Raw genomic sequence first — 17926 nt, 5'->3', positions numbered from 1 at the left:
TTATACTTATACTTCTCTGTTTGAGCACATTTGAATAAGGCAATTGATTGATTGAAAGCAGTTACCATGACTAACCTCCAACTAACAAACGAACATATGACACAGCACATTCCTGCAGAGCAAAGGCTGTATGGTGCCACCCTGAAGCAGGCCGACTGTCAGAGCATCCTTGCAAGGTCTTAGATCTCATTACCAGCAGATAGACGACTCTGTGCAGGAAAACAAACAGCAGCGATATCAGATCAAATGGATTAACACTGAGGTGCCATGGGAAGCTGCTGAGAAGTCTGGGAACAGGGACGTCTTGACCTCTCATCACAGATCAGGTTGTTTTAGTGATGACATTATAGATAACATACTGCTGACATGATCATTTCTAATAAGAAAGAGCACTTTTCTTTGAGAGGGTCTGGCTGGGGGATTCATTCTGTAGATGTTGGTTATCTTTGACTCTTCTTGTAACCTTCAGAGAGGCCTTTCCAAGCTGATTTTTCTAAACTGGAAATTCTAAATAACTTCTCATAACTGATATAAGTAAAGCTTTTACTGGTTAAGCATCTAAAGCAGGTTTTATAACACAAAACAAATGCTCATTTGTGGTTTAAGCCCTGAATAGGCAGGAAAAATTGCATATGGAATTTCTGAAATTACTATGATGCAAATAAATAGGCATTACAGAACATTGAAGTATAGTAGGAACAGTGTGTGTCACTCTCGTCATGTCTGATTCGCGGGAACAAAAAGTAAGAGTAAGTCAACAAATAATGTCAAGGTCCCATAAATACCAGTAACACCACACTGCCGTTACATCCTCCCCATGTTTGCAGACACGCACAGAAAAAAGACTACAGTATACCAAGTCAATACACTCAGCACTAACACATGAGTGCAAAGTCTCGTATGCGTACAGCAGCTCTGTTTGAAGACGTTCTCATTGGCGGGACATTGGGAAGAAAATCAAGATGTAGAACTCTACGGGAATCTGCTTCAGTGGTTTAAGTTTGAGGACAAGCAGACTGAGTTTCATTGCAGTCAAAGATGGTATTGTTCTTGATGCAGAGCGGAAACAAGCAGGTCTCATGGTTCACACACTCACAGGGACCTTTAACGGAGATCCAGTTTGATGCAGCTTCTCCTCCTGCATGACAGCAACATGCTGCTACAAGTGGAATTCTCATAATGCCACAAAATTATTCATTGTATGTTTGATAAATGTGAGTTTTCAGTGGAATTGATATACATACATATACATATCGAAAATGAATAACTTGCTTTCTTTTTAGAGTTCATGTTGAGATTGTGGTTGTATGTCCTATGCCTCTCTACATGTGGTTCAGTATGTCTTATTAGATACATTACATTAAATAGCTTTGGTTTAAAGGAAAGATTTGATAGAGATGAGACTACATAACTGAAGTTGTTTTTTGGGCCTTGTTGCCTTTGTTTGAAAGGAGAGCTGAAGAGAGACAGGACATTTTGTGATGATAGTGCGGGTTAACATGCAGTAAAAGGCCAAGGTGGGAGTCCAGCCCACAGCTGCTGATCAGGACTGATAACCTCTGTAAATGGGCTGCACGACATAACCGCTAAGCTATCAAGCATGCTGTGAAACTTTGTTCCTTCCACTGCCTTTGAGTCCACTGCCATGTCTTGCAACGAGGCCAGATCAAAAAAATAGTATTTTCCGTAGCACCCCTAAATCAAAAACACCTTGTACTTTAACTTCTGTTTATTAGTAAGCTGTGTTTTTGACTTTCGAAGACGACCAAACTAACCAGACTCTCTCTGATTCCAGCCTTTGTGCTAAGCTAACTGACTGTGGCTTCTTGTTCCCTGAAGCTGTTGAGATGTTTTCTTAGCTGTAAATGAAACACAGTTTCAAATACATGAGCACACTACACTATATGAGAAAACAAAAGCAAACGTGACCATTTGCAACACATTTCAGTGCTTCTATGAAGTTACTTTAATGCCTTAAAGTTTAAGGCGTAAACTGTTGCTGCAGGGAAGCGTCATACCAAGTGGTTAACAGAACTCTGCAGAATCAGCCTAAAAGAAGGCAGGACGAGAAGTGTTGCTCACATAAAAACACTACTTACATATGTTCAGGACAAAATCAGCAATGATATAAAAGGAACATCTTTGTCCACATGGGGCCTCAGGAATCGACACAGACTTGATGTTCCTCACAAGAGCTTAACAACATTAAAGAGGTATCAATCTTCTCATCTAACTCCCCACAAGAAAGGATATGGGCTTCTTTTTTACGTGTTTAAATTCAGTGTTTTTTCCACATACTATTAGTTTGTTTATCCATCCCATTCCCCATATTTTTTTATGTTGTAGTGTGTTGATCACCACATGGAATAAGTTTCATCTTGGATGTTTGAACTTCAAGATCCTGTTGTGTTGAGCAGTGCATTGTACAGCCACATGAAAGCATGAATATAATACAGGCAGGGTAAGACTACAGTTCAGGTCACTATAGGGTCATAAAGCGTTTTCATGGACACGTGTATGAATACATGCACTCAGTAGTAAATCTGAGAGTCCCTGTCTAAAATCACTTTGCACACATGGCTGCTGTGACATTTTAGTGAAGTCCATAACTAACTTCAGGCATTAATATATTCATTTTTCTTGACGAGGTCTCCCCTTGTCACTCGTCTCTTTAAACTCTGCTGCTTTGAAGCGCACTGCAGAAAACAAAGCTCCCTCCCGCTGCAGACAATAAAGCAGCTGGATTTCTGCACATGTGCCTTTGTGTTGGTCCGAGGTCTTGTCATAACTCCATGAGAGAGGCCTAGACTTTCAACACACACACACGTACACAGAAAGTCAGTGGCTCGGGGGGATGGATGGCAGTGTGCGCACAAAAGAATATTTGATTTGGTTATAAATACCACAACATGAAAGAGAAACCCAGGGTGGTAAAGTTCAAAGGGCACGAGGAGGCAAATCTTCATCATCCTCTCCGTCATCATCATCGTATATGATGTTTTTCGGAGAATCAGGTTATCATTATTCAGCTATGACCAGGGCTGTGTGTACGTTCTTCTGACGGTTTAATTGATTTAGTCTGTAACGATGGTCTATGAATATATTCCACCTTTTAAGCCTATGAAAAAGCAGCTATTGTTATAATGATCGCATAATAGAGCATGTGAAAGAGGCCACTGATACAATCTATTTAGAAAATAAGAGCATTTCAAAAAATGTCTCTGTGTAACCTATCAACAGTGACTTAACAGAAAAGGAAAGTTAAAAAAAAAAGATGTTCTATACGTTAAACCCAACATCACTAAGCATTTATAAGCAAACTGAAAGACACTTCTGCTCATTGTGTCACTTGGATGTTTCACCTTCACATAAATGATGTTTTATTTCACTGCAGATGAGAGAAAGTTTCCATTTGCTGTATCCTTTTAGATAATATGTAAGTAAGCATATATGTGTTTGCATGAGTATCTGACTTTGTGACATCATAACAAGCCAATCCTGACGCAGGATGCAATTTATATCAATTAAGTGAGGAGGGTTAAAGATCTTGGAGCATGCACTCCGATGAAAAAAAGGACGATTTTTGGGGTATTTTTTTATTTGAGAGCTTCTTTTTTAAGCCTTTTTTAAAAAAAACAGCTATATACCTTTTTGTTTGCAGCACCAGTCATGCATAAACTATTAGTCAATAAGATTTTACTTCAATGGATTCATTGATGCATTGCAACGAAAAAAGCCTATGTTTAGGGTTCTTAAAAGTTGGTGAATATTTTTTATCCAAGGAGAGTTTTTAAATGTTTCCAACAGGGTTTCATATTGCAACAAAAAAAAAATCGATGATGAGTGATAACTAAACAGATCAAATCATTTCAGTAATGCAACATAATCATAAAAAAGATGAAGAAAGCGTAAGTCAGAAATTAAATAAATTTCAATGGGAAAATAGCTGTCTGAAGGTTGTGCTTTAAAAGGCAGTATCTTCTGAACTGTCTGGAGACGATGGATAAACCTGCATACTGATGCTCTCAGTCTGAAGCTCAGACGACCCCCCCACTCCCCCTCCGTGGTGTGAGTGGTTTAAAGTTTCAGTCCCGGGCCTCTGATTGGTCCGTGAAGTTTCTCTGTGAGAGAATAACTTCAGAGCGCTGCATCTCTCTGACTCACAGTCCGGAGAAGTTTAGAGGAGACTTTAGAGGTATTCTCTTATCTGACACATTTGGGTAAGAGGATACTGAACTATGGAGTTTATCACAGTTAGATTTAAATTGGTTTTATAGAGAAGTTTTATTCGCTCAAGTTTAGGAACAACGCAGTTTTGGATTAACCTTTTACTAACGTGTTCTTATTTGCACCATCCACTGTTGAAAATGGCTTCATTAGGAGTTTGGATTACCGCAATGTGGATTTTCCTTTTTGCTATTTTTGATGTGGCTTTTTCTAACTATTCAGAGGACCAGTGCAGCTGGAGAGGAAGGCAAGTATTGCTCATTTTTATCTTATCAGTGTTTTCTGCATGTGGCAGAATGGAAAGATGGTTGAAAAATACCACTCAGAGATGCTCCGGGTGTCTCTTTTGTTTAGGCGGACTGACCGCTGGTAAAGGACAATGTTTGCTCGAATGCAACATGTTGAGACTTGCACTTTGGGCGCAAATTAAAATGTTTGTAGTTCTCTGCTGCGATTTCGCCTCCGGGCTGCTGTCTGCAGGAGGCATGGGGGGTCCAGACAGAGAGGAGACTGCAGGATTAACTCTGATATCTGGAGGGAAAGCATACTGTGCATCCCGTTATTGAAGGATACTTTTATTATTGATATGTTGCAAAACATTCTCCATCTGTAGGTGTTGAAGTTTGTTTTGTGAGAGTTTAGTTATTACGATGATTAGGTTCGGCCATGCTTGCACACAACTGCCAGTAGGCGGCGCATTCTCTAAATGTGACTTACTGAAGATCTACAAAAGTTGAAAATATATTTATTTGTAATATCATGCTGGATTTAAAACATGTTTTAATGAAAGCTTGGCTAATTTGCAGGGCTCACGTTTATGATATGCTGTTCAGTTTGGGGGGATGTTCCCTATCAGGACCCCAGGCTCTTACTTCAAGTCACAAAACAAAAGGAATAAAAAACTTTATTTAACCTTAATCTCTGTTTTTCCCTCACACAGTGGTCTGTCCCAGCAGCAAGGCAGTGTGGAGCAGATCTCCCTTCACTGCTCAGAGGGCACCCTTGACTGGCTGTATCCCAAAGGAGCCCTGCGCCTCACCCTGTCCCCCCGTCTGCCCTCTGTGGCGGTGGGTCCCGGTGGAAGCAGCTCAGGCCTCATAACAGCCTGTGTCAAGCCTTCAGAACAGTTCCATGGAGCCCAGCTGTACCTGGAGAGAGACGGAGTCCTGGAGCTCCTGGTGGGGGACCGCTTGGAGTCGTCTCCCCCGCCAAGGGTCCGTTGCTTCAGCAGCCTGCCGGGGGAAAAGGTGGCTCTGTTCCTTCAAGCGACTCCTCACCAGGACATCAGCAGGAGGATCGCTACCTTCAGATACGAGCTGAGGGGGGACTGGACCGCTCGGCTGTCACTGGACTCACACCGCATCAACAGTGAAGGTGAGTCAGACAGAGACGAGGTAGACATGTTGGATTGAATCATAACTTTAACATGGGGAGACAAATGTTGATGGGACTGTCACAGAGATGTTCTAATAGCATTTTTCCTTCCTGATACTTATCCCTGTAATTTGACACATGTAATTTGTGGAAAACACTAAATGCTGCTATCACCTCACTGTTCACATCATATTGGTGTATTTTCCCTGATACCCGTATTTTAAGCAGTGTTGGAGGCCGATACTTAAACTTGGTATTAGTGTAGTTATCAGTATCTATAGTGATATAGATTAGTTTCAGTACTGCGATTGTACCACATGAGCCAACAAACTAATAAAGAGACTCAAAACTGTGGTTCTTCCTCCCTGAAAAGTTTGGGGGGGATGATACATTGTAAACCAGCTCTGGTGATTGCACATGATAAAATCCTCCATGCACATGATTCATAATTGATCCCAGGCCTACAGTGTGAGGGCTGCTTGGACTTTCCACAGCCCACGCAGAGTGCACAGAGGAGGAAGTGGTCAAAGTTTCCCCACAGTAGAGTGTTGGTTTGGAGTAGGAGAAGTGGAGCTATGGAGTGGGCAAGAGGAGTGGGAGGAGGGAGGGGGGGGACAAAAGCACAGTATGTGGGGCTTTCTCCAGAGTCCAGAGCCCCTTTGAATGGCTGCTGCATGAGTATTCTGGGATTACTGCCGTCTCCTAGGCGACAGAGAGGCCTCTGCCCAGCTGAGATGCTCTTCTCTTTTGTTGGGCTTGCCTCTCTGTGGGGAGACGTGTCTGTAGGAGTACAACCCCCCCCCCTCTCTCTCCCACACACACACACACTGGTTAGGTTTGGATGGGGGGGGGGTTGCTGTGGACTAGAGAGGAAGGAATCTCATTTATCAAGAGGTTTTCACTAAGGAGGAGAATGTGTAGGGTGGGCAAGGGGCCTCCAAAGAACCACAAGTAGAAGTTTAAAAAATGCCAGGACTTTTTTTTTCTCCCCAACCCACATCACAGTTCAGTCAGCGCAGTCTGAAAAAGCTTTGTTGGTTTTGTTCAAACCTAATTGCTGCTGTCTGTAGGTCCTGGAACCACTTTTAGCAAGGTGCATTGTCTATTTAGGATTTTATTAAGTATTTTGGGGAAGTAGGATTGTTCTCCCCCCCCACACTCCCTCTTCTTGGCCCCAGTTCTTGCAGGCTTTGATGAGGTGCGACTGTAGACACCCTGGAAGGCTTTAAGAGGGGAAGTTTCATTTGGTCTTTTAAATTGTCTGGGTTGACAAACCTCGCACCTTAAAGCTCCAGCAGTCCTCCTCTGCCAACTGTAAAAGTAGCAGCTGTCTGTTACAACGCTGTGGTTGGTCTCTCTTTTGTTACTGGTCTTTGCTCAAAGTTTAAGATCCAGATTTACATGTCACATTCCTGTGCATGTGATCCTGAACTGATTTAATTGGTTTACATATTAGCATACATTGCAGTTTGGAGTCATAAGAGGTCACCAACTGACTCTTCCTCTCTTTTATTTCTCTTCCCTTTTCTCCAGATGCCTGCAGACCCTGCAACAACACTGAGATTCTGATGGCTGTTTGCACCAGTGACTTTGGTAAGATACCAGATATAACAAGTTGCTGATAAAGCCCTTACAAATCTAAATCCACTGGATGATTTTTTTTTGGTCAGGATCTTTAAATGGTTTGTGTCAAATCGGTTTAAAGTCAGAGCACCCTCGTGCCTCCAAATCCTCCTCTCTAAAAAGTGCAAAGGTTAAAGGTGAAACAGCAGCTCCCCGCACCCCCAAACACACACACACACAGGAGCTCCTAATGGAGGCACTGTAGTGGACTAATCCTAACACCACCCACCCAAAGAAGAAGCTGCGGACTAATCTGCAGGCCTCTGATTGGGCTATAGTAGCACTGAGGATATGTTCTACTGGTAACAAAAGTTAGAAGGCTTAGTTAGCGTAGCCTTAAAAGAATCAATTATATAGTGTGCAAGAAGAAGACAATACTGGAAATTTCAATATTATTTCTTCCTCTCTGATAAGGATTCTAATGCATCGACTAAATGAAGTTCTCTTCTAAAACTTGTGCAACATTTTAAAAAACCATTATGCAAGCGGAAAGACACTGCGGCTTATTCAAAGTTACACTATACACTATCTAAGAGGCCAATACTGATCCTGGTATCTCCTTAAAACATCAAGTAACATTAAAAATAATAACACATGTTAAAGCTGTACATCCTAAAATAACCACTATGTGCTGTTTTTTCAACAGTTGTGCGAGGTAACATCCGCTCAGTGGTGGAAGATGACAACCTACGAGCTGCGGTGATTAAGGTCAGCGCCACCCGGGTGTTTCGTCAAAAGTACGCCCTGTTCACAGGCAACAGTCGCCTGGGCAGCCGGGGCGAAGTCAGGACTCTGTTACAATGTGGCGTCAAACCCGGGCCTGGCAGCTTCCTCTTCACCGGCCGGGTCCACTTTGGAGAGGCCTGGTTGGGCTGCGCTCCCCGCTACAAGGACTTCCAGAGGGCTTATACGATCGCCAAAGCAGCCCAGCAGATCCCCTGTGAACTGCCTGTAGACTGAGGACAATACTGCAGAAACTCATCTATTCTCAGAGTCAAGGCCAGACTTAGGTTTAGGCCCAACTTAGTCCTGCTGCATGTTTCGGAAGAGGCCAGTGTGCATCTGTTGGCTGATGTTACAGTGTGACACCGATGGAAATCGTCTTCCTAAAGGACTGAGGAGTGAAATGGATTTCCCCAAACACCATTTCAATGCAATTAGCAGGCACCAGGTCAGAACGAAACAGGAGGAGCTGGGACATGAAGTACAGACTATAGGCATTTGGCATTGGACTGTTTATACACACAGAGTTTTGCCATTATGCAGCTTCAGAGAAAATCTCTTACAAAGCCTTCCATTCGGAATAAATTAAGGGGGGCCATTAGTTCAGGCTTATTGAGGGTCATTGTGTAGAAACTCAGGAACATTTCTGCAAAGTTTTATAGAAAGCTTACGTCCTAAGTTTGCATCCAAGAGAAGATTCAGTTTGGGCCCTTTTTGTCCAGAGATGTCTGGTCATGGGAAAATTATGTTTTGCTGTAAAACCTATCTGCAGTTTTACTATTATACAGGAGATTTAAAAAAAAAAAAAAAAAAAAAGCTCTCTAAAAACAACATTTTAAAAAGAATATTTATTTGCACTGATGGAGGAAAGGGAACAAACTGTAAGGTGTGACACTGCAAGCACTGAAAACCAAATGAAAAGCAACTATATGTAGCATAGCAGAGCGATTGAGAATTTAATATATGTACAGATGATGTGGGCACGTACAGTGGTGACACAAAGCTGAGAAGCTAACAGCTCAAACTGGTGCTGAGAGCACTTTTACATTCAAGCCAACCCTGAGATTTGATCGTTCGAGGAGAAATTAAAGAAGCCTGTTTCATGAGGATAAATGGATTTGAGCTTGTCAAGCATTTTCGAGTCTTCTGACTACTCAAAGCGCTTACAGGTCACACTTTCACCCATTGATTTTTTTCAACAACACATTTCATCGTATTAGCAATGCAATATTTCTGCAACACCTGTTTGATTGGAGTGCTTTTGGGGGGGATTTTCAGCTTTGTTGCCAAATTAGTCGAAGTTTTATTGTTGATTAAATGACGTCAAGTTAAAAAAAAAAGAAAAAAAAAAAGCATATAATCATCAATATTCACAGCACTGATTACAACAGCCAATAATGAATCTGAACTCCAGTGTTATTGTTAGATATCAAACCAGCTTCTAGTGGGGAAACGTGTCATTGAACAAAGCTAGCTCACAGAAAGATTAAATTTGCATTTAAAATCTTTAAATCTGTCCTGTTCATATCTGATGTGCACTATATCAACAAGTGGAGGAGTTCATACCAAATAAGCGTTTGTGCTGAAGCTCCTTTAATGTCTTAAATGCATACACTGCCATTTTGTTGTTGTCTTTCTGTAAATGTATGTCCATATCAATGTAAATGTATATATGTGCATAAGAAATTTCTAGAAAAAAGTCTGTGGAAAGACCTAAATTGTGTCAGTATTGTGGGTTATTTTTATGTGTGTCTGTGTTATTAAAATATCCTTTAAAATAAAATATCTTGTTATTGGTCCTTTATCCGTTCAAAGCCTTTCTTATAAGTTCTCTTTAAGCTCATGTCATGCCTCACAAACATAATGCAGCTGGATCATCTATCAGCTCTCTCAACCTCTCCACTAACACATCAATACAGTCCAAACTGCATTAAAGCTTTTGGGGGTTCAAAGGTTTCTTACATGGTAAACTTTTCTCAGACATAATTCACTTCAAGTGCCAATGAATCACTTCCTTGAAAACTCTGAACAAACAGCTTGCCTTGGAGAGCGAGAGGCCTAAAAGGAGGAGAGATTTAAGGACCCTGAGTGTGCTCAGACAGGGAAGGAGGTAGAAAACAGCAGTTGGAATTCTGTTGTCCTCGGCCTCACATTTTTAAGGATTCAGGAAGTAATAAATTGCCATTAAGGGAGCGGCCTGGCAGCCTGGCCTGAAGTGAGGTGCCACACAGTCGCTCGCTTTATCCTGAATACACGTACATGAGGACAATCAAAGTAAATGTCTCTATTCCACTGCAGACCTAAACCTTGCCTTACTGTGTTTTGGTGCTAAAGTTGTGCTGTACAGCAATACATCCTTTCTGTATGGTAATTATATGAATGTAGAAATGTATCTTGTGAGACCACATATCTGTAACAAAGTGTTTCAAGTAGAGCTGCCCTATTGTCAAGATGCATTAGAAAAATGCTTGTTAAGTTTTACAAGCTGCAGATTTAAAATCAGAAAACACAGAGCTGCATGCTTTCACACAGGACATTAAAATGCATTGTTTTTATATCAGAACATGTGGAGCTTATATAAAGCACCACATATGTATCATATCTGTTATGGCTCACCATCACTTTCTTCTTTAAAAGATAAGAGGTTGCCAGGTGTAAAGTACAGAAACACTTGTGTAGATAAGGTGTTCTCCTCTGATGTATATCTCGGGAGAGAGAGCCAACATGCTGTGATATTGTTCTACTCTCACCGTATAATTAAATAATTGTCAGTTCCCGGCTCTGTGACAAATTAATAAGTAAAATACTCTATCAATTTGTAGAGAAACATCAGTACATCTGGCCATATTTCATTGTTAAACAACATCTCTGTTTTTTATGTTTGCTTTTAAGTAAATACCTATTAAGCTCTACATTATAGCACTCACAGCCAGAAATACACATTATTTGTTGTATCATGTAACACCACTAAAAAAACTTATGGACTTACTAGCTATAATTGTAATATGAGCTAGCTCAAAGCTAACATTAAAAGCTGAATGACCATGGTTAATGGGTGACTAATTATATTTTTTGACTGAATATGCCAAGATTGACATTTTTTAAGGCACGAAATAATAACAAGGATTAGTCAGATACTCTAAATTTGTATCCTAACAGTTTGTCATTATAACTGCATTTTATCTTCCCACCTAATGTCACACATCAGAAGAAAATGGATGCTGTGTGATTAAGGCCTGAACTGAATCTCTGACAAAGTCACCACCTGTCTCTCCTCCTCACAACATTCTCACAAACACCTCAGTAAAATCTCAGATTTACAGCATGCAGTAAATCGGTTTGAAAAAGAGCAGCTGGGGAATTAACATGGTGTTTAGGGTAACATGGAGAGAGAAAAAATCACAAAAACTCTACATGCCTCCCCTGTCCTGCAAAACCATCTCCCAAAGAAACTCTGATGCTGGTTTGCCACTGCATCAGTAGTTCATGAGAGCGAACCTCCAGCCTCCCCAACTATTTACTGCCTCAGTGCTCCTTTAAAACATCACATAGCTGGGGGCCCGGAGCTGCACGGCCCTGCACACACACACACACACACACACACACACACACACACAACACGCACACACTCTTCAGCCCCCTCCCTTCTCCAGTCCATCTGAGGTTACTGCTGCAGGGCTGATAAGCCAAAACAAAGAGCACTCAAATTATACTCCCCTCAGCTAATACATCATGTGACATTTTGTGACAAAGCTCAACTTCCTGCTTTGTTGTCCTTTCATTGTGACCCTCGCCTGAACCCCCAAAACTGCAGCATTTCTGTCTGTACAGATACAATGACACAGTGGCAGTTTAGTGTTGCACTCCCTGAATAATTAATGTTAAACGAGGCACCCAAGTTCTTTACACGAGTGAAAATAGAAATACAATACCTTTGAAAAAAACCCCACTAGTAGTAGTGTAGTTTCTGCATCATTTTGAAATCATTAGAATGTTATCAGCAACATCATCCTTCACTTATAGGTAAGAAGTCCTTGTCTGGTGTTTATAATTATTTAAGGGATTGGATTAACACAAAAGTGTATTTTGTATTTAGCGTCTCAAGTTTAGTTATATCTTTAGAGATACGGTACATTCTGTAAGAATGAACGGTTGCATCTCTGTCCTGTGAGAACCATGTTTTCAACATTGTGAGAACACATTGGGGGAAAAAAAGGTATTTAAGCAAGCAGCAGTTTGTTTGTGTGCAAATAGAGGCACATGTGATCCTGTAGTCTATCGAAATTAAATTAATATATATGAAATAATAACAACATTTGAAATGCATTCTGTTATCTTGGGCAGTAAGTTTATGGAAAAATGGAACCTGTTATTGCAGCTGTCACAATATGTAACGGGGTGAAGGCTTGACATTTGTGATGTAGAGGAGAATCACAAAGACAGCGTTTTGTTAAATGTAATGATATTTCTCAAGTATCTCAAATTTATGCTTGAGTTTCTTTACTTGTTTAGAGTATACCTCTGTCAGGTATTTGTTATGTTTGAACAGTTTCCAGTTCAATGACTATGTAGGAAATATTTTGTCCAGGACTCTTTTAAGAGTTATTGAGTCACAATAAAATCCCTCCACTCCCATGCACCCCACCCATCTCTTTATTCTGTCCTGTTATGTACTGAGGTGAGGTATCGACACAACAAAGCGGAAACACTCAGGAAAGGGGATCCAAGAGAGCGGCTAGGTGTGGACTTCCATCAGCGCCCGAGGGAGTTTGAGGAAAACAGTTGGAGACAAAGCTCCAGAGATGAGAGCACAGACAGGGGCAAAGTGCTTCTAGACACTTCCTTAAAGTCCAACACAATACCCACTCAGAACACAGGTCCACAAATCAGGCCTGCAAACATCAGACACTGCAGACTTATTGTGACAAAAAACAAGTTGGATTCTTTGCCATTATTATGGCAACATGAGTTCACTGCAATTTTACTGATCAAAAGGGCCGTTATAGGTCTTCTAAGCAGTTGATCTTTTAACTTTATATATATATGTATATATAGACCTGCACATTTACAATTGAGGATGTTAACATTTCAGAGAGCCTTAAAGACTAAAGTTTAGACATAAAAAAACAAACATTCAACACAAGGATGCTGTTTTTCTGTTTTTCACCATTTGCAAATTGCCTGTCTGACTAAGAGACAAAATGAAGCTCAGCTATCTGTAGCCCTTAGTATGTTTTACCCTGAATCAGCATGAGTGAAATATTTGTGTTCCATTGCGTGATTTATCCTTGAATTATAACATTGCAGAAGCAACTTTTCAGGAGGCAGCGGTGCTTTGTATACACCCAAAGCTCTCTGCTCTGTCTCTCCAACATTCACAGTGATGTGGTTTTGCTCCGTTTGCTTTTTACTGACCCAGTCGTTCAGTGGTGGCTCATTTGATAGACACAATAAGTGGAACTGCACGCAATTTTGAAAACTTGAAGCTCCTGTATGAACAATATGACTCCAAACTGCCAAATTGCCCAAACACAATTCAATTAGTTTCAAATATCTCTCTAAATCTCTGAACACAAGTTTCATCATTAAACACATTGTGTTCACCTCAAAAGGCCAGTGACCTTCCAAATGCAACTCCCTGATTACCATTTTTCTCACTCATGTTGCAGCTGCGTAAAACTCAATTGGAAGAACACTTCAATCATGTTGAGTTTAAAAGAGGCCTCAAGTGACTTATACAGGTGTTACGAAAGAAGATGGATCAGCAAGAACACAGGCAGGATGCGAAATGATGTTTCATTGCATTTTGTATCAGTTCAGCTAAACACTTTGTTTTGGGGCCTGTGCACTGATTTCTTTGTTTCTTATTGTACTTGCAGATGAATTTACTGAGCTTTGCTAAATGCTTCATAAAATAGGTAAAATTAGCGTTGAATTTTGAGTGCTACTGTAAATGCTACTTCGGGACAAAACACACTTGTTGCATGCATTTGAAGCTACATAACCTCATGAAACCAAAACCTATATAAACACCTTTGATGGGGTTCATATAGGTAGACATAAGCATGTGGAAGCTGTGTGTATTGTTTTGGTGGAGGGAATGAGTATTTAGCAGAGACAACATGTATTGAGTGTTATGTTTCATTCTGTTAAAAATGTGTGGCGTTTCGATAAAGTAGTGAACTCAACTTTTTTTTATAGTATATAAATCTTTTTTTTCTTTCTCACAGATTGTATTCTTGTCTGTTTGTCCTCAAAGAGTCCAATCTGAAACCGGCTTCTCTCCCTCGCTTGTACAACTACAGAGACATGATCTTATTACTTTTCAGTTTCTTAGAAAATGATTTTTCAAAATTAAGCTTAAATCTCTGAACAATTAATTTGTCATTCATAACTGATACACAATTGATCATTCAAGCAAATCCTTTTGGTATTTGTCTGCAAAAGAGAAAGAACAACTCTGTACAGATCTGCACTGAAATCTCATGTTTATGTCTCACTGGTCCAAACGTATGTGTACTCATTACCACTTCTAAACTTTCTTTATCATTTGAATCATTAAAAGCAAAAAGGACCATTCAGTTATGAAAATGGTTCAGACATATATTTATACTCCATAAATATCCACAACTTTGGATATTTGTGGTGTGCCCTAAATAAATGACAGATGAGCTGCCAGTTGACAGTAATGAACTAGGAGACACATGGGTGTCATTTTGTGGCACATTTTCTGTATATGACTGTACATGACAAGACCAAAGGGGAATTTTCTGTTTACAGCAGATGAACTTCGCGGTTACACAAACCAATTTACTGCATAAATGCAGACTAACAGATTATAAAGTGTGGATCTTTCCGAGTAAATGTTTACCCTATGTTAAAAGTCCTAATCTAAAAAGCTCAGTATGATACAGAAACAAGGAGCATTCAGTGAGTTGAATAAGAATTGTATTGAACAGTAAACAGTCAGTGTCAACCAAAATGTCAATGAAATGACACTTTTCCTGGGTTGACTGAGAAGTTGATAAAAACATTAAAAAGAGGAAAAAAGAGAAAATGACTCACACAATGATAAAACAAGTTTTCATTTTGGTGACAATGGACAACAAAATACAGAAAAAAACTACGTATTGATTATAATTTTTTAATTAAAAAGTTTGGATGTATCATGAAACCATTGTGACAATTGCACTCCCAGTTTAGAGAATGTCAGGACTGTTTGGAAAAAAGAGTCAAAAAAATTGAGAAAAACTGTAAATAAATCTTTTTGTATCCCCTATTGTGTAAAAGTGTCCTCTAAGTTTGTTTGAACTCTTTTCCTATAGCCTGATCAGTCGCAGTACATAATGGATTTTCTCACACTTTTTCTTCACCTGGATCTGTTATCTGGAACAACCTTTTCATGGGTTAATCATCTAATCTTTCCCACAGCTTAGTCCACAGCTGCTTAGTGCTGTTCTGTTGGGGCTCCAAAACAGTGGTTGCAAAGCTCCAATATACCGTAAACTTGATGCAAATCTCAACCACTCTTCTTGAAGGCACTTGAGGATTTTAGAGGCATGAATAGAATGTCTGCTACTGTCCTTTGCAATGATTCACTCTTGTTCCACTATGGCAGGTGAGAGACAGATTAGTGTTCAGTGTGTACTTAGGCAACTTTCCAGCTGCCTTTCAAACACCTCAAGCAGAGACAAACAGTTCACCCAACACAGTATTCAAACTGTATAGTAGTACAGCTCTGCAGACTTTGGTACAAACACTTACATCTTATAGTTCCTTTTTTGTTCATTCAGTGATAACTGTTATAGTTTTATCTGTAAGGTCATAGAAGAACAGCGATTGAGTGTGTTTCTGCATAAACTACAGAATTAATATTAAATAATGAACTAACAGCTGCGACTTTCTTTTCTGCTTCAACAAACAACATTACGGTACTAGAAATACGACACAATGCAACTTAATGTAAGACCGAGTAGTCTGTCCAATTCTTGCTGTTATTCTGCTGCCTCTCCATCAGCTCAGCACCAGCTGACGGTGAGACTGATGTCTACCACCACACACTTTGGCATCCAAGATTCCCAGCTGACAATTTCCTATAACACCCTCACACAGCTGGAAGGGATGGTTCCCAAAAGAATAGTATGAATTTTCTCGTCTGAGAACATGTTAACTTGTGAAGTCTTACCATCAGGGCCGGGAAGTAGAAACTTTAACCCATTATTTTGCTGCATTCTCTGCCTCTAGTTTGAGAGCAGAACGCTTTCAGTGTATTGTAAATGTACAATGGCTGGTAAATGTGCTGCAATGGTTAAAAAATGTACATTCATAAATTATGCCAATTCAAAAATGAAAACCTCTAAAACTACAGTTTTATAGGTTTTTTTAGGCAGTTTTTAAATCTACTTTGGTCAGTTCATTTATGTAGGCCAATTTGATTTGGCATGTGTCTCTTAATTTGCAGGCATTTTCTCCAGTTGAAAATCTTTTGGACCATTGCAACTCATAAAACTAGTTGGCCACCTATATTTGTCAATTTTCAATTGACACATATAAGTTTTCTGCACTGAGCAATATGTAAAAGTTGATGGGTAGCATCTATTCATGCAGCAGGGGTAAGCAAATTGCATGGTCAGCCTCTGTCGAGTGGGCAGTTCGTGAGGGTTGAGAGGTCAAGGAAGAACAGAGAACAAGTGTAGAGTGGTGCAAAGGCATGTTTATCTGGCCATGTTATCCCTCTGAAGTACTGAAGGGAGGAGAGCGAGGAGCCCCCTTTGTTCCTCAAGAGCCTGCAGATGGCTGTAATCCCTTCCAAAACGCGCACTGAAAATCAATCAAGACAGGGTGGACATGGTGTATGAGAGTGGAGGCGGGCGACACTTTTCTCAGGGAGGGGGTCCCGTAAAGAAACACAAGTTGGGTCACCCAAGCGTCTTTGGTGCATTCCCGCCAAAAAAAGTATTGTAAGGGACGACTGAGGGAATGAATTGCAACCCCCTTCAATGAAGGTCCACTCGATACCCCACAGATCGAGATGAACACAGCTGCCATCTCCTCTCTGAACCCTGTGGCTGACATCGTCTGCAGGGGGTAAAACCACAAAAAAACAAACCTTCAAACACTGACACCATACTCGGATAAGGCTATTAAGAGAAATTCAGGGTGTGAGGAAACAGGCTCATAAAGCCGAGCCGACATAGATATCTAGAGAGCCATACAGCTGCATAGCTTGTTTGTTAGATAACTGGTTAGATATTACTAACTAACCGGAAAGATAGCTAGATCTCTAGCTAGCTCGTACGGAGCATTTAGGCATGCTAACATTTACTAGTTTTCACAAAATACAAAGGACAGCTTAAGTATATCATACAGTTAATCATTCAGAACTCATCTCCAAATGGTCTAAATTTGAACTCTCTGCTGTTGTTAACTGGATTCAGTCTTACCTACTTGGCCGCTCCCAGTGCGTACAGGTAAATGATAAAACATCATCACTACAAGCTTGCGTTATGGGAGTGCAAGGTTCCATCTTCGGAACGCTGTCGTTTAGTGCATACATCAATGATCTCCCATCTGCATGTGATGATGTGGGGACTTTGATGTAGATGACACAATTCAACATGCATGTGTCAAAGACCCTGAACAAGTAGCTGCCAAACTGCCATTAACAGTGGAAAACAGTTACAGAATGGTTAAGCTATTCACATCTGACTCTTAATACTGACGCAAAAATATCTTTTTCCAAATATAAATGTAGGTGGGCAAATCATAAAAAATGTCAATGAGTTTAAATACTTAGGTGTTCTGGACCAAGTTACTTTAAAAAGTAATTTTAAAAATGTGTCATAAAGTTAAATATGACATCGCCAACTTCAGACATATTAGGAACTCACAAACAATCGAAGCGTCTAAAATGTATTTGAATGCTATGATATGTTTCTTACTTTCATTACTGTACTGTACTGTATACTGTATATCATGT

General features: G+C 40.2%; 1 protein-coding gene across 1 annotated transcript; it reads left to right on the top strand.

The window, feature by feature from the left end:
* The first annotated feature begins 4175 nt into the window (after positions 1-4175).
* On the top strand, positions 4176-9431 carry metrn (meteorin, glial cell differentiation regulator). The gene is made up of 4 exons (XM_079372773.1): positions 4176-4474; positions 5168-5601; positions 7135-7194; positions 7871-9431. The coding sequence occupies exons 1-4, from the start codon at positions 4368-4370 to the stop codon at positions 8182-8184; spliced, it is 915 nt and encodes a 304-aa protein (XP_079228899.1). The 5' UTR covers positions 4176-4367; the 3' UTR covers positions 8185-9431.
* The last annotated feature ends 8495 nt before the right edge of the window (positions 9432-17926 follow it).

Source organism: Symphodus melops (assembly GCF_947650265.1).
Source record: "Symphodus melops genome assembly, chromosome: 21".
Taxonomy (NCBI): Eukaryota; Metazoa; Chordata; class Actinopteri; order Labriformes; family Labridae; genus Symphodus; species Symphodus melops.
Note: the sequence above shows the minus strand (reverse complement) of the source record. Positions and strands in the feature narration are given on the sequence as shown.